The 23,158-nt window shown below is 43.9% G+C and overlaps 1 protein-coding gene across 2 annotated transcripts in view; it reads left to right on the forward strand.

Moving 5' to 3' along the window:
• SORL1 (sortilin related receptor 1) overlaps positions 1-23,158 on the forward strand; it is a 240,475-nt gene that overhangs the window by 173,111 nt on the left and 44,206 nt on the right. For both annotated transcript variants that reach the window (XM_033918566.1, XM_033918567.1), the window contains exons 33-37: positions 473-601; positions 5,211-5,337; positions 15,994-16,163; positions 16,951-17,063; positions 22,566-22,667. In XM_033918566.1, the coding sequence (XP_033774457.1) occupies positions 473-601; positions 5,211-5,337; positions 15,994-16,163; positions 16,951-17,063; positions 22,566-22,667 (641 nt within the window). The remainder of the gene's footprint in view (positions 1-472; positions 602-5,210; positions 5,338-15,993; positions 16,164-16,950; positions 17,064-22,565; positions 22,668-23,158) is intronic.

Here is a 23,158-nt window from a genome sequence, read left to right on the forward strand (position 1 = left end):
ATACCCTTAAACTGAAGATAAAATATGGTTCTGTTTGTTCCTTAAAAAATAGATGTCCTGGAGGACCACCAGGCCAATCGGGTTTTCAGGCTAGCCCTAATGAATATGCATGGAGCAGATTTGCATGCCTGGCACCTCCATTATAAGCAGATCTCTCTCATGCATATTCATTAGGGCTAGCTTGAAAACCCTGTCCTCCAGGACAGGGTTGAGGATCACTGATCTAGATTACCTAGTGTGCAAGTGTTTAAAGTATTTCCTTTTATTTAAAAAAAAACAAAAACAACAACAAACAGTTGAGATCCTATGCCACATTCAGCTGTAATAGAGCCAAACTCAAAGGGTTGTATTTGAGCTTATTCTTTTCTTTGTAATTTTATCGGCATATGAAATGCACAGAACTAGACAGTGTTTTAGATGAAAGTGCTGGAGAACTGCTGGACAAAAGAATTGAGAATTATGCTTCTTACAGCTACCCACAGGTCATTATCCTGTATCAATGGCTTCCCCTGCCAGGATGGAGAAACCTGTATTGCTACATCAGAACTCTGTGATGGATTTCTGGACTGTTCAGATGGCAGTGATGAGAACAATTGTACAGGTACAACAATGGTCTGCTGACTGCAATTGTGTGATATAGGTATTACTGTCTGAAAGCACCATTTAAAATTTTTGTGCTTCTAGGTAGAAAGAAGCAGTTTATAGATCACCAGTGTTAATATAGGAATAATCATTTCATAAGGATATTAACTGAGACTCACTGATTAGATGTTGCCCAATATTTCTGCCATACCCTGAAAGTCCAGTTCCTATTTTTATTTTTACCTTTCATACTCTACATACATACAGTCTCTTATTTCAGGTTTCTGATAATTGCTTTTCTGTTACGTAAAGCATATGAGTCCTGACAATAGGTCAATATCCCATACTTGTGAGTTGATTGCAGGAGGATAAAATGTGCATTCTTCAGCTCCATCTCTTTCTCCAGTGCTGTGGAGCCCCCTTCAGTTTTTTCCTTCTGCAAGCAAGTTGAGAAGGGTGTTTCTGATCTGCTCTGATCATTTATTATTTTTCAGGTTTTCTATTCGAGTCTGAGGCTTTTGGTGCTGGAGAGGACCCCTGGTGCCCATGGGGGCAGCTCTGCCTGGGAGAGGATGCAGAATCTGTGTCAGAAGTCCGCAGCTATCAAGATAACCTTTGGATTCCTATCCAGCTGGCCTGCTTTGAACCTTTTGAGCTCAGGGTTCATTCCCTTTGAAGCTAGCTCACATCCTGATTCATCGGGTGCTTGAGCTCAGGCTGTTTTTAGCCCCAGTTTCTGTCCAACAAAGCTTAACTGGTGCCATCTGCTTAAATTACTCCCCCCTATGTATCTGCAGGTTGTGGTCTTGGTAGGATTTTTTAATCCTTCCCAGAATTTTTGACCTTTGAGTTGGTTTCCCTGGGCCATTTATGCCATGACCATGTTTTAGCAGTGGTCATCTTGAATTTTCTTGATTTTGATAAAGAGCCTCCATCTGCCTCAACACACCCCCTCCCCCCAATTTGAGTAGAAATCACTAGGAATGGACTCCTCTAGTGGAGATACCCCTATTTCATGCTATATTTGTGATGGAAGGCATGTGAGGGAGGGGCGGGAGCTCTGGGATTAGCCCCATCTGGCACCAGTAAGTTTGGAAATCGCAAAAGACCTCTTGTTTGGGAAAAAGAAGCCCTTTGGAGCCTGAGGAAGGAGTGAAGGTGAAGCGCAGGTGTGTCGACACTGCGGAGCCAGGAAAAGACAGAGTGAAGCATGGATAGGTACCTTGAGGGGCCCTAATCAGGGATTTACCCTGGACTTTGTAAACTTGCTATGGAAAGCCTATTTAACCTGTTGGGGGGTCTCCTTTCTCAACAAAGGGGGTGATGGTGGCTGCGCAAGGGGGAGTAGTCTCTCTAAGTGTGCCTGTGACAGCAGAAGTTACTGAACAAGAGCCGGAGGACCAGTCTAATAATGACTGGGGAAACTGGAGGTCGGACTCTATGCCGTTGCTGTCCCAAAGTGAGACTTCTCTCCTGGGAGAGTCTGAGTTTCAGGCAGAGGCTGGAAGCCAGGAGATGAAAGTTTCTCTTGAGCAAGGGGAAGATCCTATGATGCATCTTCTGTTCAAAGCATTGGCTTTACTGGAACTTATTCCAGAGGTGCTGAGGGAATTTATTCTGGAATTGCCTCGGGTAACGGCAGTGCAGTGCTCGATTATGAGTGCTCGGAATAATTTTCATGGCTGCGGATGGTTTCATCAGTACTCTGGAGGATTCTCCACACAGAGGATGTGGTGGGGTCCTGTAAGAGATTTGGCGCCTCCCAGACATACGCTTTGGTCTTATGGCATGGCTCTTGAGCATGAAGCTCTGGTGTGGAAAGGATATTCGGAGGTGGTTATCGCTACCCTCCTCACGGCAAAGAAACCATCAACCTTCACAGCATATGCAGGCCTGGAGATCATTTCAAAAGTGGTTTGCTAAGGATCAGATAGATCCTGTGTGTGCACCAGTGTTGGTATTAGCTTTTCTGCAAGCTGGCATGGGGAGTCCCTTAAAGTACAGGTGGTTGGTGTCTCATGTTTTAGAGCCCATATGGAAAAGGGGATCCTTGGCTTCACATCTGGATATTGTCAGATTCTTAAAGGGGTCACTGAGATTGAGACCCACGATAAGGCAGCTGTTTCCCTTGTGGAACTTGAACATTTTACTGAGGGGTCTCAGCAAGGTGCCATTCAAGCCTTTGTGGGAAGCATCTTTGCTGAATCTAATGATGAAGACTGTCTTTGGGTAGCCATCATCTCTGTAAAATGAGTCTCAGAGATCTGTTTCTTAGAATTATGGAAGCAAGAGTCACACTTCGAACCATACCTTTGTTTTTACCAAAGGTGGTTTCAGCATTTCATATCAATCAAGAGGTCAGGTTACCTGTTTTTCAGTCCATGGGCTCCCAGAAAAGGGATGGTGTTGATTAGTGGACGTGAGAAGAGCTTTAACACCTAGACGTGACAAATGACATTTGCCTTTCTGATCATCATTTTGTTTTGACAAAGGCTGCTAGGCAAGGCAGGCCAGCTTCAAAGGCAACCGTTTCCAGATGGATCCATATGGCTATATCTTCCATGTACATAGTTTTGAGAGCGTACTCTACCAGAGGTGTAGCAGCTTTGTGGGTGGAGGCATGGGCAATTTGTCCTGAAGAAATTTGTAGAGAAGCTACATGGTCCACTCTCCACATGTTTACAGAATTGTATAGGATGGCTATAGCAGCGAGAGGAGATGCTGATTTTGGATCCTTAGTGATAAGGCAAGCTCATCTGTCCCGCCCTAGACTCGGGAGACTGCTTTGGTATGTCACCTGTTGTCAGAACTCGTATGGTTTCGGTAACAGAAGGGAAAATTAGATTCTTACCTCGATAATCTTCTTTCTGCTAACACAGCATGAGTCCTAACACCCTGGCCTATCGGGCTGCGTATTTTCTGGATCAGAGTTCAGTGTCCACAGCTGAAGATTTTTCTGTTGTCAGTCAGATATAAATAATAATAATAAAAACAAAGGAAGAGCGAAAAGAGAGTGCTTCAATGAGAGACTCTCCAAGCTCCATAAGGTTAATGCATGTTTTTGGTGGGCGGTTTTGGTTCGTTCACCCTAAGTTATTTAAAGTGTTTAACCTTGTTTAATATTTCTTACAGAGCAGAACAGAACTGTGTTTGTGGGGAGTCTCCCCATACCCCCTCCTTCTTGTTTTCTGTGCTTTAGTTCTGTTCAATTGTTGTTTTCTGTGCTTTAGTGCTATACAATTGCTTTGGTATTAACTGTAAGAGGCTTCACAGCACTGGAGAAGGAGATGTAGCTGAAGAATGTAAATTTCATCATCAACTCACAAGTATGGGATATTCACCTAGTGTTAACAGAAGATTATTGAAGACAGAACTCTTCCTTTCCAGACAGGTAAATTGAACGATTGGCTGGGTAACATTATCACAAGACACCACAATCCAGGTGGTTTTCCCACTCAAACAAACATTAAAAATACTAGGAGTCACGCTTGACAAACATCTATCCCTAGAAAATCACACCGACCTCACTGTCAAGAAAGGCCTTTCAGCACTCTGGAAACTCCGTACCATAAAGAAATACTTCGATGACACTGCATTTCGACTATTAGTTCAATCCTCTATCCTCAGCATACTGGATTATTGCAATATCATTTACCTAAGCTCCACAAAAAAAATCACCAGAAGACTAAAACTGATTCAAAATACAGCTGTCCGCCTCATTTTCGGCCTGAACAAATGGGAACACATCACCCCCTTCTACCACCAACTGCACTGGCTACCCTTCGAATCCCGAGTCCTCTTCAAGTTCGCCTGCATCTGCTACAAGACAGTATTTGGTCTCTCACCAAAATACCTCTCCCCACATTTCAATATGTATTGCACCAACAAGAAATCCCGCAGAATCCAGTTGTTTACCTTCCCCTCCATAAAATCATGCCAGCTCAAAAGATTCATCGACAAAACCTTCGCCTTCCAGGCGGCCAAGCTGAACCCTTGGCTAGCCCAAATGATGCTAGAGGCCCCGACCTACCTAGACTTCAGAAAACTTCTCAAAACACACCTCTTCCGCGAACAAGACCCTTAGTCCTTACTCCCCGCATACACTCCAACCCCCCCCCACCCCCCCCCCCCCCCCCCCCCCCCCCCCTCTTCTGGTTTCCCACTCCCTCCTTTTTATCTTCCAACCCAACTATGATAAACCTGTGCTAAAACTACTTTGCCTCCTTCCGCGCTACCTGCAATTCCGACAAAATTTTTGTAAATCCGTGTTCAGACCGGATCCTAATGTAACGGATGTGAACCGCCTAGAACTCTTTGGGTATGGCAGGATATAAGAACCTAATAATAATAATAATAATAATCATGCACTCCTCATCTTATTTTAGTTTTAGAAAATCAGTAAAAACGAAATTGTTTAATCGATTTGTAACCTAAGAATTTTTACTTCTTTTATTTGTTTTTACTTCTTTTATTCTGTATGCATGTATTTGATGATTTTACATTACATTGTGATTGTTTCTCTGATTGTAAACTGCCTCAAACTATTTTGGCTTTGGCGGTATATAAGAATAAATTATTATTATTATCCCCTTCAGTGTTGTGTCACTAAATTGATTTTATCTGTTTAGATGACACAGCTGTGTATAAAGTTCAGAATCTACAGTGGACTGCTGATTTTTCAGGCAACATAACTCTCACATGGATACGACCCAAAAGACTACCTATTGCTTCCTGTGTTTATTCTGTATATTACAGGTAAACTATATCTTAATTGTTTGGTCAGTGGAGGTCTTCACAACTAATCTTTTTACTGCTTGTCATGCAGGAAAATATTTAGTAGGCAGTAATTTATTTAGTAGGCAGTAATTTTTATTAACCAATAATTTAGTTTGAAGCAAAGTTATAAAATATGTTCTTTCTTTTAGTTAAATTTATTAGTTAAATTTATTTTTTTTAAACAATAAGAGAAAAGTGGACTTAGAAAGGAGGTAAAAACTTTTGCTGGGTTTTACTGAACTGCGGAAGAGCTTCTTACTGCAGGTTGGTGAGGTAAATGCTCTTATGCTCATAGGAATTGAATGAGCATTGGAGCATTTACCTCACCGGCCCACAGTAAGAAGCTCTTCTGCGGTTTAGTAAATGTAGCCCTTTATTTTTATTTAAACTTGCCCTTTTTCCTATATGTTGTGATTATGAAAGATAACCACAATATGAAATGAGGTAAAAATAATTCAACAACTGAAATCATCTACTCAACAATAATTGCAAAAAATAGCAAGGGTCAGCACAAAATTGTAACACATATCCTAACAAGCTCAAAAGAGGAAAGGAAAAAAGCCTGATAATAGCACAGGATCCCCCGCGAATGTTGGAAAAACCACAAATACAGTTTTTAGCAGGAGTGGCAGGAGAGGGCAGCAGGAGAGGGCAACTGGAGTGCCGGCGAGTGAAGAAAATCAGTCGCGGTATGCTCTGATCACCTCTTCCTGTACTAAAGTCGCATGTCAAAGCAGCTCCTGATTGGTGAGGCCCGACTTTAGCACAGGAAGAAGTGGTCAGACCATACCGCGAGTGATTTCCTTCACTTGCCGGCGCTCCGGCTGCCCTCTCTTGCCCGGTCATTCGCAGTCAGAAAATACTGCGAATGACTGGGACCGCAAATTCATGGGGGAGCACTGTACTATATAAAATGGTCAAAGTGATTTACAGTATAAAATATATATCACACCAAATAATGATAGGAAAGAAATACCTAATATTGGAAAAAAAACAAACTAAAATTAAAAATCAAATACAATTAGGACCAAGTACATAAAAATATATTCCAAAGTGCTTAACATTTCTAGAAGGCAGAAAAAAACCTTTCTTATTATGCATGTGCAATTAACAGTTCACCAATTCTTCAGTGATTCAAAAACTTTTAGGTAAAAAAGTGTCTCCATAGAAGTTTCTCAAACTTATCTGAGCATTTCAACAGGTCACCCCACTCTTCACCTGCTTCTGCCTATGATTGATGCTGCTATCATTTTTTCTGAGACTTTTCTTCCTTTATTTTGTACTTGCCAGAATATATTACAATTATTTTGTGCTGACCCTTGCTGTTTTTTGGTTGGCTTTTTTTTTTTGCAAATATTGTTGAGTAGGTGATCTTAGGTTCATATAGTTGTGGGAATTTTTGACTAGAAGATGGCATCCTATTTGTCTTTTCTGTTTAGACTGTAAGCTCCTTCGAACAGGGACTGTCTTTTTATGACTCTATACAGTGCTGTGTACATCTGGTAGCACTATAGAAATAATTAATAATAAGATGTAACAGTGCCATAATAGGGCAAAGCTCATAGAAAACATGATGGCAGATCAAGGCTAAATGGTCCATCCAGTCTGCTCATTCCCGTATCCACTGTCTTCTCTCCCTAAGAGATCCGACATGTTTATCCCACACTTTCTTAAATTCAGACAAAGTCTTTGTCTCCGCCATCTCTACCGGGAGACTATTCCACGCATCTACCACCTTTTCTGTAAAAAAGTATTTCCTTAGATTACACCTGAGCCTATTGCCTCTAAATTTCATCCAATGCCCTCGCACCTTAGAGTTTCCTTTCAGTTGAAAGAGACTGGCCTCATGCCTTTTTATGCCACATAGGTATTTAAACATCTCTCAAGTAATAGTAGTTTGGCAACAAATTATACTTCTTAAACAGTACTAATGTTACCAGCCAGCGGTGGGTTTACCCACAGAAAAAAGCATTTAATAATAAAGTGGAGAAAAAGCCTCAAGCACTTTATCAGAGACGGCAATCAGCATTGATTTTAAGCCGCTCACTTCTTATCATAGGCATAAAAAAAAAACTCCACTTAGAAAATTGCAAATTTCAAATCAGGACTAAGCCCACCACTGTGCACAGGGTTTAATTGACCCAAAAAGTGGTGGGCGTAGTCCCGATTTGAAATTTTCATATATGTACGTGAAGTTTTTTTATGCCTATGATAAGAAATGAGCGGCTTAAAATCAATGCTGATTGCAGTCTCTGATAAAGTACTTGAGGCTTTTTCTCCGTTTTGTTATTTAATGTTTTCTTTTTCTGTGGGTAAACCCTCCGCTGGCTGGTAACATTAGTATTGTTTAAGAAATTTAAATGTCTCTATCATATCGCCCCTCTCCTGCCTTTCCTCATAAGTCTGCAGACTCTGTCAGGATCTAATGCACATGCTATCTGTAACACGTTGCTTGACTCCAAAAAGAACGCTGCCACAGATGCTTCAAAAGACCCAATAAAAGGCAACAAACAGTCTTAAGGGTTCTGAGGGTTCTGCTATTTATTTACACCTATGTATTATTAGATTTTCACTGTGGTTTAACACTGATTTTGATTTATGCACACGTGAGGCAACCGATGATGGTGTGCAGGCGGGGGCTTTGCTGCCTTTGCTTTCTAGTGTGAAGCGCTGGAGAAGTTCTCCTTTCGCTGACCCTCCACACTGAGGTTGCCCACTTCACTAATATTTATTATTATTGGTTATTTCGATATTATTGTTTAGCTCAGGTGTTTTTATAGGCAGTTTTCACCCTCAGAAACCTTAAGGCTGTTTGTTGCCTTTTATTGGGTCATGTTATCTGTAAAGCAGCAGAGGCGATACAGACTGGTTACTTAAGATATTCTTCAGAAATAAGTATCTCATGTTTATGAATTGCCAAGTGAGGATATACCAGGATGTTGCTAAGGCCACACAGAAAAGGAGGAGGTAAATTTTGCTACTAAGGTCTGGCATGGTGCAGATTGGAGCTTTATACCCCTATACATTTTCTTGTAAATGCTTAATTAAGTATCAAGGTTCCATCAGCATTGAAACGGATGAGGACGGTAACCCTGTCCTTTAAGTGTTTTTCTCAGTGCATAGCACCAGAAGAAAGCTGTTTCATCCGCATTGTAAATTTGCTCAGGACATAGATTTCCATCAGATAGCAAATTCAGCAATATATATACCTTTCAGTTGCCTTGTAATTGGCAGAAACTTTTTCACCACAGATTTTGAGACATATGATACCATGGCGCTTCTTGAATTTCTGTAGCCGACCTTCTGAATATACACATTCACCGCCAATGTTCAGTTCTTGATGGTACTTTTTGGCTTGCTTAGTTACAATCATACCAGTCACGGGCATGCCTTCGCATCTTCTTTCACGAATCCACACAATCAGCACACGGTCTAAATCTTCAGTTTCATCCTATGCAGTTTTTTATGGTTGCCATTAGTCTCTGGTCCTCACTCTCACGGTAAAACTTCAGCAACTTATCTTTCTGTTTTTTTAAGTCATGGTTGTTGTACCAACGCCATATTCTTCAACCAGCTGGCGTACAGACATGTTTCATCAAGCTTCTTCAATAATTCAACTTTCTTTGCTAGTGACAGAGATACATGCTTTGTTTTCTGCCCCTGAGTGGACCCTGCATTTCTCTCTGCCATTTTCCAGCCCTCCGACCTTTTCTGCTTCACACTTCCACTCTGAGTAGAATCTCCAGCTCTTCTTTGACACACTCTCTCTGCCCTCTTCCAGCTCTCCAAATGCTGATTTCAGTGTGCGCTGCTTCTTATACATGCCCCACCCTCCTCACCATGACTACACATACCCCCTCCCCCCCCCCCAATAACATCCTGCAATGGATCCAATCTTTGCACTGCCCTCCTGGAACTACATGGAGGACATACAACCTCATTCAGACTTCCAGGGACAGCACCAAGAGCCTGGCGTATGGGTTAGAGCTACAGCCCCATGAAGTTGTGGGTTCAAATACCGCACTGCTCCTTGTGACCCTGAAGAGGCAGAGAAAGACAAAAGCAGAAAGGTAGCTGTTCGGCTATGGATGAAACAGTGGACAGAATCCTGCTTCAAGTCAGAGAACACAAGCAAGCAGAGAGGACAGCAGCTCCGATCCTCATCTACAAAGAAAGCAGGGATCACACCCAAACTCCTTATGACTCAAAGGGCAAGGGTTCTCCCTATCAGGGTCAAATTGATTTGTGGTAATCAGGAAGGAGCTTGGTTTTTTCCACCCCTCCAGAGGGGCGCAGAATCCAGCTCTGAGTTAGAGGAGACAAGCAGGTCCTTCACCCTCACAAAACAGGCATCTCCTGTACAGGAGACTGCCAGCCCCTCCACTTCTCTCTTTCACCACTTAGGCAAACTAGTCCTGCACACCTTATACTCCCACAAGAAGGTCTGAGCTTCTCCAGCCCGACTATTAAGCTGAGGAAGGACCCATGCCTCTGATTATAATTTAGGAAATAATTCCCTACTCTAAGTCAGAGGCTGCATGCACATGGGATGGCACTTCCCCACCCTGTCTTCAAAGAAAGTGGGGATGAGCTCGATCTCGAGTCCAAGCTCATGGAACTCCTGCCCAGATGCAGTGAGCAAATCTAACTTCATTCGGACTACCCAATATGGCTGTTCTTAAGCCCTCTTCTCCCCAGCTGGAGGACATCACAGAAGGCCCTTTGCACCCTCTGGCAGCCACCTCGACTTCCCTCTTTCATTGCCTAGGCATCTCGGGTCCCACTCGCATGAGAATGGCTGAGCACCTCTGGCCCGACTATTAAACCCCCGCCCAGACTACCGACTCCCCTTTTCCCCCGGCCATCCGGTGCCCTCCATGCCATATCCCCGGGCCAGAGGGGTGAAAGGCACCAGGAGCCACTTGCCAGGCCCGCTGGAAGTCCCGCGAGAGCACTTTTCCTTTGCGTAAGACACACTAAAATCAATTGGTGGGAGAGGGTAAAAGAGGACCTGCAGGCGGAGAGACCCACTTTTTTTTTTCTGCTCTGCCTCTCCACAACGAAAGCCCCAGCCAAAGGGGACAGATGAGGTTCTTCTGTCCAAGCTCCTGGAACCGTTTGTGCAGCGAACACATTCATATGCTCTCCCTATGCAGTGAGCAAATCCAACCTCATTCAGACTTCCAGAGCCCTGAAGCCCCGGTGGAAGTCCCACGAGGGCGCCACCCTCCTCCCCTCACGTACGATGCACTAAAATCAATCCGTGGGAGACAGTACGCGGGCCTCTCCATTTGGAGGAAACCTGTACTCAGGGAGAATGCTTCTCCACCCTGTCTATGACGAGAATTGTCCGACGTAGGAGACCAACTCCGCCCCCTACAGCCCCTGCTGAACAGTCCGCTGCCTCCACTCTGCCTGCCTGGCTTAAGTCTCCCATGTTCAAATTCCATCATGATCTGTACAGTTTACTTGATTGCATTATAAAGGCTCTTACCCAATTAGCTATCGCTAAGCCCCTCTGCTGGAATTTGTCCAGTTACTAGTCTCTGCCCATTGCTAAAGCCCTTTTCTGACCAAAAAAAACAAACAAAAAACCCACCATGAAGCCACCCCTTTGGGTCCTTATACTCCTGCTCTGCTCATCTCTCAACTCTCTCTGCCTGAACCCTCCCTCTCCCAACCTGCTCGACTCCTCAAATAGTCACAATTCTGGCCCTGGCACCAGAATCCCCACCCTGACGCGCCCCAGGAATCACCCCACCAGAAAAAACCCCCGCAAAGTCAATCCCACCTCTCTAAAGCCTGTCCCCCATGCTAACCTCCCCTGCCATGCCTCTAACTCTCTCACCCCTGTCCCGACCCTTTACTGCAACGCCAGATCCGCATGCAATAAAATTCAAATTCTGAAGGACCTCCTTGAGGACCTTGATCCTGGATTCCTGTGCATCACAGAATCATGGATCTCAAAAGACGACCTCTTCACACAAAACGAACTCTGCACCCATGGCTACCAAGGCCTCTTTTCACCCAGAATCAACCGCAAAGGAGGTGGCCTGGCACTCCTCTACAAATCCTTCTTTGATGTCCAGCTCCTCGAGAGAGGCACCCACGCTTCATTAGAATATATGCTAGCCTCAATCAATGATGAGCTCCATCCTCACCCACTGGGCATCCTGTTACTATACCGTCCACCTATCCCTTGGTCCAATTCCTCTAACCTTGTCTTCGAGACCATAACTAATGCCTTTCTCAAATTCCAAAGATTACTAATCATCGGAGACGTTAATGTAATGTAATGTAATGTAATTTTTTAATCTCCACCTTGACGACTCCACCAGCAAGGACACGATAGAATTCAATGACTTCCTCATCTCCCTAGGTTTCTCCCCCCCCACATCCGCTCCTACCCATGAAAAAGGGCATACCCTAGACCTCATCCAGTTCCTCGAACTCACCGCTTATAAAACGTCTGCCGAAGACACCCGTTGGGAACACATCCCGTGGTCAGACCATCTCCTAGGGGCCTTCTGCCTCCCCATCTTCATGTCTCATCTCGGATCCCCACCCCGATCCCCCAATTCTATTACCTTCCGGAAAAAAATTTTGAGCGATCTATTCTGGACCAAATTCCTCAACCTCCTCCCCTCCATTCCTAAGCTTGCAGATTCTGAAAACAATTGGCACAACTGGATCGCCCTTTCCAAGTTCACCTACCACTCCCTCGCCCCCCCAAACCACTAAATCCATCACCTATCCCCATAAAGCCCCTTGGTACCTTCCACTCCATAGAGACCTGAAACAAAAATGTCGAGCCTTAGAGCGAAAATGGAAAAAATCCAAATCCTCATCTGACAGACAGGCCTGGAGAGTCAATATCAAACTCTACAACTCAATATTAAAAAAAGCAAGGAAGAACTTCTATGGAGACAAGATCTCCAAATCCAAAAACCAGAATGGCACATTGTTCAACATTTGGCGCTCCCTAACCACTAAAAATGACTCCACCCTTCTTCCCTCATCTCCTTCAGCCGAGGTCCTAGCAAAATTCTTCAATGATAAGATCTCTACCTTAAGGCGCTCCTTCCCGCCCGCAATCTCCTACAATTCTCTGGTGCCCCCCGAACCCAACCCCACCCTAGCTGCTCTCAACCCCATCCCTGCCGACAGATCCTGGACTGTCTTCGAGCTCATATCTGATTCTCAGACCCTTAAACTCTGCCTCAAGTTAAAATCATGCAACTGCATCCTGGACCCATTTCCCTCCTACCTATTTGAGAAAATCCCTGCACAGGCCATCACATCTCTTACCAAACTCATAAATTCTGCCCTATTATCAGGCCTATTCTCCACTGAAATGGGACACATCGCATTGACCCCTTTACTGAAAAAAGCTGACCTAGACCCCTCCATACCATCCAACTACCGTCCAATAGCAAATATCCCTCTCCTCACCAAACTGCTCGAGTCTATCATATCTACCCAGCTCTCTTCCTACTTAGAAAGATTCTCCATCCTCTTACCTTACCAATATGGCTTCAGACCCAACTTCTGCACTGAATCCCTATTGGCCTCTCTAATCTCTAAGGTTCAGCAACTGCATTCTCGTAACAAGTTTGCTGTCCTTCTACAATTCGACCTCTCCGCAGCTTTTGACGTTGTCCACCACGACATTCTAATTTTCCAACTCTCCGAGATAGGCATTAGCTCCATAGTTCTTGATTGGTTCTCCAAATTCTTGCGATCCCGCTCTTACATGGTTAACATGAGTGGCACCTCATCCTCCCCCTGGACTCCGACTTGTGGTGTCCCACAAGGCTCGCCCCAATCCTCTTTAACATTTACATGTCCTCCCTGAAACTACTCCAACTATCCCCCCTTGAAACTCTTTACACTTACGCTGATGACATCCTCGTCATCCTTGAGACCGACTCGAACCTCACTAACCTCTCCATGAACATATCCTCATGCATAAAGAACCTCCAATCCTGGGCATTCACAATGCATATGAAACTAAACGAGTCCAAAACAAAACTCCTTTGCCTCGGCCCAATATTAGACCATCTACCTTCCTCCATCCCATTGTCCTCCGGCCCCCCATTACAGCTCGAGTTCTCAAGCAAAGTTCTGGGTGTCACCTTAGACTCTTCTCTATCCTTCAACGAACATCTCCAATCCCTGGTGAAGAAATGCTTCTTCAGCCTTCACATGCTAAGGAAAGTCAGACCCTATTTTCACCAAAAACACTTCGCAGTCCTAGTACAATCCATCATCCTCTCCAGATTGGATTATTGCAATTCTATCTACCTCAGCCTAACCAAGAAAAGCCTCCACAGACTTCAGCGGATTCAGAACGCCGCAGCTAAGCTTGTTTTCGCGAAAAGCAAATTTGATTGCGTCTCACCACTCCTGTCTAAGCTCCATTGGCTCCCAGTAATCCCCAGGATCCACTTCAAATGTGCGTGTCTGGCCTACAAGATCCTACATGGCATCCTTCATGCCGTTATCCCTCTATCCTGGAACTCCCCAACCTCTACTTCCTCCAGATCCTCCCAAATTTTTAAACTATCCTTCCCTTCCATAAAAGGTATTTCCCATGCAGGCAAACTTGGGTCATCCCTCCCCTTTAGAATCACTGAGATCTGGAATAACCTCACCTCCCCACTCCGAACCTCAAGCTCCCTCCAACTCTTCCGCAAACACCTAAAAACCTGGCTATTCTCAAAACTGTAACACTTCCCCCCTCTTAGGCCTCTCACTTTCCCCTTTACACCTAACTCTTAATCTCTCCACTGTAGTTCCTCTCTCATCCTTCTTCCTGTAAACCGTGCCGAGCTCCGCATTCGTGGAGATGGTGCGGTATATAAACCCAAGGTTTAGTTTAGTTTAGTCTATCTTGAGTCAGAGCTTATGGAACTACTGCCTGGATGCAGTGAACAAATCTGACCTCATTCGGACTTCCAGAGCCCTGCTGCACAGGCCGAGAGGCAGCTTTTCATCCAGGCCTCCTGGGTCTCGCTCCCTCTGGACTTCCAGGGCCGGTGCCCTCTGGTGGCCATCAGCGAGAGAAAAAAAAGCACAGCTGAAACACAATGTAAAAGATTTATTTATGAGTCACTGTGTCTTTTGGCTCAAAGTGATGCACAAAAATTAAAAACTGATGGATAGGTGGTTTGTTGAGGCCCGTCCCATGCTCACTGGCCCGTCGTGATAGGGAGAGTAGAAATTTCCTTCACCGAAGGAGGGGGAACATCACACTCACAGGCATAGCAGGTGGGTTAAGCCCTGCTCTCTGCCAGCCAGGTGCAGGCTGGAGGACATCGCAATAGGTCCTTCACCCACCCACCCTCCCTCACAACCCAGGCATCCCCTGTTCGGGAGGCTTCTGGCCCAACACCTTCTCTCTCTTTCTCCACAGCATTGTCATCCCCACCTTATGCACCCATGAGAAGGGCATTGCTCCTGTCGGCTTGACTATTAAGCTCCCGAAGAAGGGCTCACACCGCTCTGACTATTAAGGCTCCCCCCCTACCTTCTCTCTTTGACCCCCAGCCATCCCAGCCAGGTATCCAGCCATCTGGTCGCCCGAAATCCTTGAAACCAGGCATATTTCGGTTTTTGGGATTGCGCATAAAAGTTTGTGTACCTGTATTAAAATGTGATGTAAATGAAGCCATTAGCAATTCCCTCCGATGCCCAGAGAAATGATATACAAAACCCCCTGTCCTAACAACTAAAACCTACCAACAGCTCTAAGCAGGCTTTAGGATGGGTGTGCAGAGTTACATAGGAGACCTTGAGAGTAGAGGAAGGGATGGGGGAGCAAGCTGATCTTTGCTTAATCTCTGGGGCCTCCGCCAATTTCTTGTTCCTGATTCAGGAAGTTGTAGGTACGGAAAACCTGTAGTTTTCGTGTGTAGCTCTGCATTTTCTGCGACTTGTTTATGGTGCCTTCTCCAGTATTGGGTTTTGGTTTTTTTTTTAATCTTAATTTTTAATTCTATATTTATACATTTTTGCTGTCTAGTTTACTCTCTACCCAGGTCTTCTACTCTGGAGACTACAACCGGTCTCTCTTATGGGCATGCATAAGGCACATTCTTCCCCCTTTTACTTGCAATGTTCAACACTTAACAGTGTTGTTAGTGTTGAGCATTGTGTGGTAATTTTTCTTCAGTGTTCGGGCCAGTGTTTTCAGGCACTGTTATGAGTGTCTGGGCCTAAGTGTTCTCTGATGGAAGACCAGTGAAAGACATTTTAACCAAAGCTAGAAATAAGTTGCTCTAACAGCAGTATATTCTATACTTGTATGCTGATAAATAATAATAAAAATAAAGATAGCTTTAGTCCAGGGGTCTCAAAGTCCCTCCTTGAGGGCTGCAATCCAGTCAGGTTTTCAGGATTTCCCCAATGAATATGCATGAGATCTATGTGCATGCCCTGCTTTCAATGCATATTCATTGGGGAAATCCTGAAAACCTGACTGGATTGCGGCCCTCAAGGAGAGACTTGGAGATCCCTGCTTTAGTCTGACTTGGCAGCTTGTGTCTGGTGCCCATTTATGTGTAGTGAGGACTTTGGTTAAAAACTCTTTTTTTTTTTTCCTATGACCCTAAGTGATTTTACTTTCCTGTGCAGGATGATTGGGGAGAGCACTTGGAAAATCTTGGAAACACACAGCAACAAAACTATTACTGTTTTGAAACTCCTTAAACCAGATACAACATACGAGGTCAAAGTGCAAGTCCATTGCCTGAGAAAAACCTACAACACTAATGACATAATTACTTTGAGAACACCAGAAGGATGTAAGTGATCATGTACTTCTAGGCAGGCTACATTCTTTAATCATTAACAAAAATTATCCTAAAACTTAAAATGCATGTGAAGAATGAATGTCTATATCTCTGACATTTGTTTTTTTATGGAATTGATCTCTAGACATGTGCACTGCTTAGTGAAAGTAAACATGAAAGTTAAATGTGAATAACCTTTAGCAATTTATCTTAAAATAGATAAACACCAGCAAGTTTTTATGGTTGTAAAATGGAAGACATTAACACTGCAACTGGTAGAATCGTCCTTCAGATCACAGATGTGCATATTTCTTTCTATGACTTGTATATATGATGCCTTACGTCTTCGCACTGCAGAGCATCTTAAAAAAACTAGTGTTCAAAGTGCATTAAACTAGGAGCTTGTATCACCGATCTAAACATTTGTAATTGGTTTTCATATTAAAAGTATAGAGTTTGTTATGTAGATCAGTGAAGCAAACTCTTGTTTAATGCATTTTTAATTGTATTGTTTGGACAGCAGAATGTGAAAGTGTATAAGGGTGTGAAGACTTTTACAAGACATTGTAGTTACATTTAAATTAGGATTCATACTTTCTTCTGTCTTGAGACCTAAGAACCTTTGAAGCTAACTGTAATCTCTGATATTTGTTGCTAGCCAGATTCAAATTTTGCTTGCCTATTTCACAGTTGCTTGAAGTCGATGAGCTCTCTATATTATAAATATGTATATATATTTATAATATTATAATTATTATATTTATTATATTATAATTATGTATATATTTGTATTTGATAGTGCCCGATGCTCCGCAGAATCTCCAGTTGTCTCTGAATAAAGAAGCTGATGGTGCAGTTGCTCTTTGCTGGGCATCTCCTGCCAATGTTCATGGATTAATCAGAGAATACATTGTATGTATTACTTTATATCAGTGTCTCTCAATGACCAAAATATGTACAGATTATATATTTGCAGAGCGATAAATATTGATGTTTATCAAGAGACAGTGACATTTTTGAATGTCTCCTTTAGCCATTTTATAAATCTAGATAATAATGAGGCTTAAATAAAGCATAATGCCTCTACCTTTATTACTTTTAAATATGTTGTATACCTTAGAGGAGAGACTGAGGGAAGGAGCATTATGACAGAGACATTTAAATATGTGAAAAGTATTAATGATGCAAAAGAAAACCAAAGATTTTCATTTGAAAAGTGTTAGAACTAAGGATTTCCAATATGATGCTCCTAAGGAGAAGTCAGGAGCAATGCTACAAAAAAACTTTTTTTTTTTTTTTGATTGACACACAGAAAATGATGGCAGGTAATGATCATATGGCCTATCCAGCCTGCCCATCTATATTGTCATCTGTTCTTCATTGAAAGGGTAGCATGCATGGTGTGGTAGCTGCAGCCATAAACAGCAAGATAGCCTTGTGGGTAGCCTTCACAATGTGTCTGGTACAACCCTGAAAGGCAGTGCTGCTATTTTGAAGGTTAGGTGAGGAACATAGGAGAAGAGTAGGTAGATAGGAATTTATATGTGCACGTAGTAAAAGTAAGCAAATCACTTTGACTGAATGGGTCATTTAGTTGACAATGGGTCATTTAGGTATTCATATGTTGTAATTTACTGTTACTTATTGCCCTCCCCCTACATATTTTTTTACATAAATCCCTAACTGGTTCTTGCAGAAATCTACACACTTTTTTCCTCTTCTCCTCCCACTTAGCTGAGAAGCATAGAGCCCCCTGGAGTTTTTATTTCTGCAAGTGAACTGTGCAGAAGTGCTTCTGATATGCTGTGCTTCTTTTTCTTTTTTGCTTAAGTTCATCCTTTTTTGGTGGCTTCGGTGCCTTGAGAGGTTTTCTGCCTAGGGAAAGGAAGCAGTTTCTGCAGAGCTGGACTGCAGCTTCACAGGGCAAGCTTTGGGTGAACCTGTGGAGTCAGCCTGCTGTGTGCCACCTCAAGGCTCGGGATCTGTTCCCCTGGGAGCAAGCTTGCCTCCTAACCTTGCTAGAGGCTTAAGTGCAGGCTGTATGTGCCCTAAATAAGAGCCCTCGGTATCAGGGTGCATGCTGTGTTTTCCGCCCGCGGTCATGTGGCGAGGTTGCAAGGGGTGGAAGTTTCAGTCGGAGTCCCATCTGACTGGCAGCCTGAAGATTGGACTGTTTGGAGAGAAACTGAGACAGAAATTCCTTTCCCTGCACAGAGCTGACAGGCTGGCACTTTGGAGACTGAGAGTATAGTCCCATTACTTCCTTATGAAAGAATCGGGGAGGCCTAAAACTGGGTTTTTAGCAGTTTCTGGAAGTGTGCTTCAGGTCCCCCACCTCCAAAACCTCTGTTTTGACATTTTTTATTTTCCTAAACGGCTCCACTCTGAATTTATTGGCAGCGGTCATCTTTGATTTTTATCGTTTTTTTTTTTTTGTTTTGTTTTGTTTACTTCATTTTTCTTCCTCATAACCCCTCGATTTTGCTACAAATTGTCAGGGATGGACTAATCAACTCCTATTCAGATGAATTCATGTGTGGGTTGCGCTGGACTTTCAGCATATGAGCATCCATGTACGGTGTGGTGTGGCAGGCGAGGGGAGGGGGCAGATGCTTCAGACTTCTAGAGCTGAGGAGCTGGTGTGGCCTCAGGAAATGGGCAAAAATCTCACCAAGAACCAGATTTTGGCAGCAAACACGCAACACAGGTGTGCTGAGTCTGGGGACACCTCGCAGGCATCATATGAGGTCTGTCGGGAGTCGTCTTCAGCCCTGGTGTGTGGCTTTTCCCTGGAATTTGATCAGCACATGTGGAGAGCATACCTTATAGACTCAGCTTATATGGCACGGCTGGCAGGTGTGCCATAAACTTCCAAGCCAGTGCATTCCTTTGCCAGAGGTCACTGGTCAGGTCCCCAATGCCTAACTTCTTACGGACCCTGACTGTCTTAGAGGGCACACTGATGCTATGCCGCTTCTATCACAGTTAGCCTCTATCCACCATTTTATTGTGGACGCCATAAAGGAACTGATGTTGGAGGATCAGCCTTCCATGTCTCAGTGTACAATCATGAGCTGTTCCAGTGCTCTAATGTCCTTTTTTCTGGCACACCAGAGAGTTCCTTCAGACTGACTAAAAGCTATGTCTAAGCTTTCTCCTATGGCACTAGAATTTGCAGCAGTGTTTGAGCAACCAAAGGTTGATTTGGCAGTGGCTTCGGTTACCAAGCGCATTGCCTTCCCTTCCCTACAGAAGTGGTGCTTAAGGATTCTCAGGACCACAAGGTGGATATGGTCTTGAAGAAGTTCTTTGAGGTAGCTTCTTCGGGCATTAAGGAGCTATCTCCTTTGTGGCACATGCCTGTCACATGAGATTGTACCATGATCCATTGGCAGAAGAAAGGTGGATTATGTGGCAGATGCCTTATGTGACATTATAAGGGTTCTGGGTAAAGTCTCGGCTTATGCAGTGTCAGCAGAACATTCTGAATTAGCCACTGGGCTGGAGATTCAGCCTCAAAGCGACCCTAAGCAGACTTCCTTTTAAAGGCCAAATGCTTTTCGGCTAGTGTGGGGAATCCCCACGCTAAGCCCCTCCCAGATAACAAGCCTCAACATATCCCTGGAGGGAGATGCAGTAATTTTTGTCCCCCACGTAAGTTTTGTTAAAATTCCATGGGTTCATCTCCAGAGATATTCCCAGAACTACAGACAATGCTAGAGCAACCCCAGACATCAGAAGGCTTTGGATTCTCACATCAGCCCTACCTCCAAGAGGTCCCAATGACACCAGGTCTTCAGCCGCGCCTCCTTGTATTGGAGGCTCGTTTTCGGAGTTCCTTCAGAATGGGAATGGATCTCCTCAGACCAATGGGTGCTGGACATCATTTGGGAGGGACACAATATAGACTTCTTTCATCTACTCCCACTCCAGCATGAAAGCTGGAGAAGGCTTTACCACTCTGGGCGACACTAAAGGGACTCTTGGATGTTCATGCCAGTTCTCGAAAGTGAATCAGGCTCCAGCAGATACTTCTTATGCTTCCTCGTGCCAAAGAAAGGCTCAGAGAACTGGAGACCCATCCTGGATCTCAGGTCAGTCAATGCCTTTTCTGCAGATTCCACACTTTCGAATGGAGACAGTGCATTCCATCGTCATGGCAGTGTCTCCAGGGGAATTTCTTGCATCTCTGGATCTGAGAGAGACTTATCTTCATATTCCTATATTTCCAGGACACCGGAAGTATCTCAGATTTCAAGTTCTCCAACTGCATTTCCAGTTTGTGGCCCTCTTCTTTGGGCTGGCGATGGCCCCCCACGCCTTCACCGAAGGTGATGTGATGGCACATCTCTGCAGAATGGGGGGCCCAAGTTTATCCCTATCTGGATGACTGGCTGATCAGAGCTCCATCCATGCTGGAGTGCGAGCAAGTAATGTCTTTTTTTTCCAGTGCCTGGGATTCATTGTTAAATTTTAAGAAGAGTCAGCTAAAGCCTTCTCAGACGTTGGAATATCTGGGAGTTTAGTTCAACAAGATCCAAGGACATTTTCTCTTCCTGAGCCTCACAAACAGAAGCTCAAGTATTGGGGGGTCCATGGCGTCCATGGCGGCCTCCCTGGAAGTTGTACCCTGAGCCAGGGCACACATACAGCCTCTACAAGAGTCCCTCCTGTCTCGGTGGTCCCCTCAGCCCCTTCAGATGCCTCTTTTCCTGGACGGAGCCAGCACTGAGCTGGTGGATTCAGGGAGAAGCTCTCCTGCAGGGCATGCCCTTTCGAGTCACAGAGTGGATTACTCTCATGGCTGACACCAGTCTTTCTGGCTGGGGTGCTCATTGCGGGGACCACTCTATCCAGAGCCAGTGGATTCCCCATCCAAAGGGTTGGTTGATAAACCATCTAGAGCTTCAAGCCATGCACTCGGCATTGCGAACTCTTCATAACACCCTGGAAGGAAAAGTGGTAAGAGTGTTTTTCAACAATGCCTCAGTAGTGGCATGCGTGAATTGACAGGGTGGCACCAGGAGTACTCACTTGTGACGGGAGGCTCGGATTTTATTTCAGTGGGTAGAGCTACACTTTCAGGCTTTCTCTGTGGTGCACATGGCCAGAGTGAAAAATGTGCAAGTGGACTTTTTCAGTCACCAAGTCCTGGACCCAGGAGTGTGGTGTCTTTTGCAGAAAACATTTTGTCTCATTGTAGCCCACGGTTAGTTACATTCAGGTATAGTAAGTACTTCCCTGACCCAAGAGAATTAGTGACTAACAGCTAGAGTTATTAGTTTGCACCACCATGTCAGCATATGCCAATGCATTTAATGTACATTATCAATATCTAAATTCCATTGTATAGAATGGGACCTGTGGTAAAATAATGAGAAACTAGTTTTACCTGTTAATTTTCTTTCCTTTCATCCTACCAGGCCCATCAACCATCAGATAGAGACAGAGAAGACTTGTCAGCTCTGCCCTGTAAAGACACTATGCAGCCTTAGGTCATCAGTATTCTTAATGGCAAAAATTAGGCATTTCCCTTTCATCTGACTTGTAGAATAGAAATATTGGTTGACCTGTTAACAATGAACTTTGAACACAAGTAGAAACTTTACATACTTATATTTCTGCCTACCATTGACTTTTTAAAGCAGCTCTCCTCCTGCTTTAGACACATAGATCTCTGCTCAAGCTCTTCTTAGATTTACCGACAAGAGGGAATTCTGTCGTGTGCCCCCCCCCCTCCCACCTTCTGAGGAATAGAGAGAAGAAAAACCCCTGCAGCTCAAAAAAGAAGGGACAAAAGGAGGGAGAAATTATCAGGCTTCTCTAATATGTCCCCTCAGCTCCAGCCAAAGCAAACAGGCTTTTATCCCCACTTTTAGTCTGCTAGTGGAGAACCCCCTTGCTCTGTTCTCCAGTTGGCCCAGAAACCTCCCTTTACAACCATTTCAGAAGTTGCATGGTTCACCCATCACTGTCTGCTAGAGACATGCATAATAAAACAACAAACATAAAATACATATAAAGCAAACAAGATAAACGACCAGTGCCTTCATAAATACAAATTTTTTAATGCCCATATTTCATCTTGCAAAATAAATGCCTCTTCAGTAATTTCTTAAATGCCTCAAGATTGCTTTGCTTTCTAATGTGCAAAGGTAGCTGGTTCCATTCCTGAAGGGCCCTACAGGAAAACATAGTTGCACGTGAGGTATTCCATCGCAATTCTCTTACCAATAGCACAAACAAGTTGCCATAAGGGACAGATGGTATTGGTGCATGTTAGTAATGCTATCTATAAGTTTGTAATTAAGGCAGCAGATGTCAAACCAATGGCTTCCTTTTATGCAAGGTGAAAACACTTTCTTGATCCTTAGTACTGTATTTACCTAAAGCTATCCCCTTTATTTTCACTAGGTGGAGTACAGTGCAGATGATAAGGAATGGTTATCACAAAGTGCAAGTTTGAACTGCACTGAGATTCGGAACTTGCAAGTCAATACAAAGTACGGATTCCGAGTGAGTGAGAAGTTTTTTTCTTAGGAAGATATGCAGTTCCCTTTGCTGGGGCATTCCTAGAGCAATGTAATATCAAGAGATAGAAAACTGAATATTTCTGATTTTACACTCTCAAATAACTTAGTCACAGAAAGAGATCTGTTAGAGTCTTCTGTAGGATAGAGAATTGCGCGGGGACAGAAATCTCACCCGTCCCCGCCAAAGTCCCACCCGTCCCCGTGAGGAATCCCTCCATCCCCACCCGTCCCCATGAGGAATCCCCTCCGTCCCCGCGAGGAATCCCTTCCGTCCCCGCCCGTCCCTATAAACTTCAGAAATAGTTATTTCATTTAATTATGCTACTGAATTAAAGGCTCTGGTAGAAACCCATTTACAAATAAGCAAAAAGACTTTATTAATTTGGAGATATTAATTGGGAAGAATACATACTTTGTAAAACGGGTTTCTACCAGAGCCTCTAATGTTTATAAATTTTTATCAACACAACTAAT

This window comes from Geotrypetes seraphini, chromosome 13 (genome assembly GCF_902459505.1).
Source record: "Geotrypetes seraphini chromosome 13, aGeoSer1.1, whole genome shotgun sequence".
Classification (NCBI taxonomy): domain Eukaryota; kingdom Metazoa; phylum Chordata; class Amphibia; order Gymnophiona; family Dermophiidae; genus Geotrypetes; species Geotrypetes seraphini.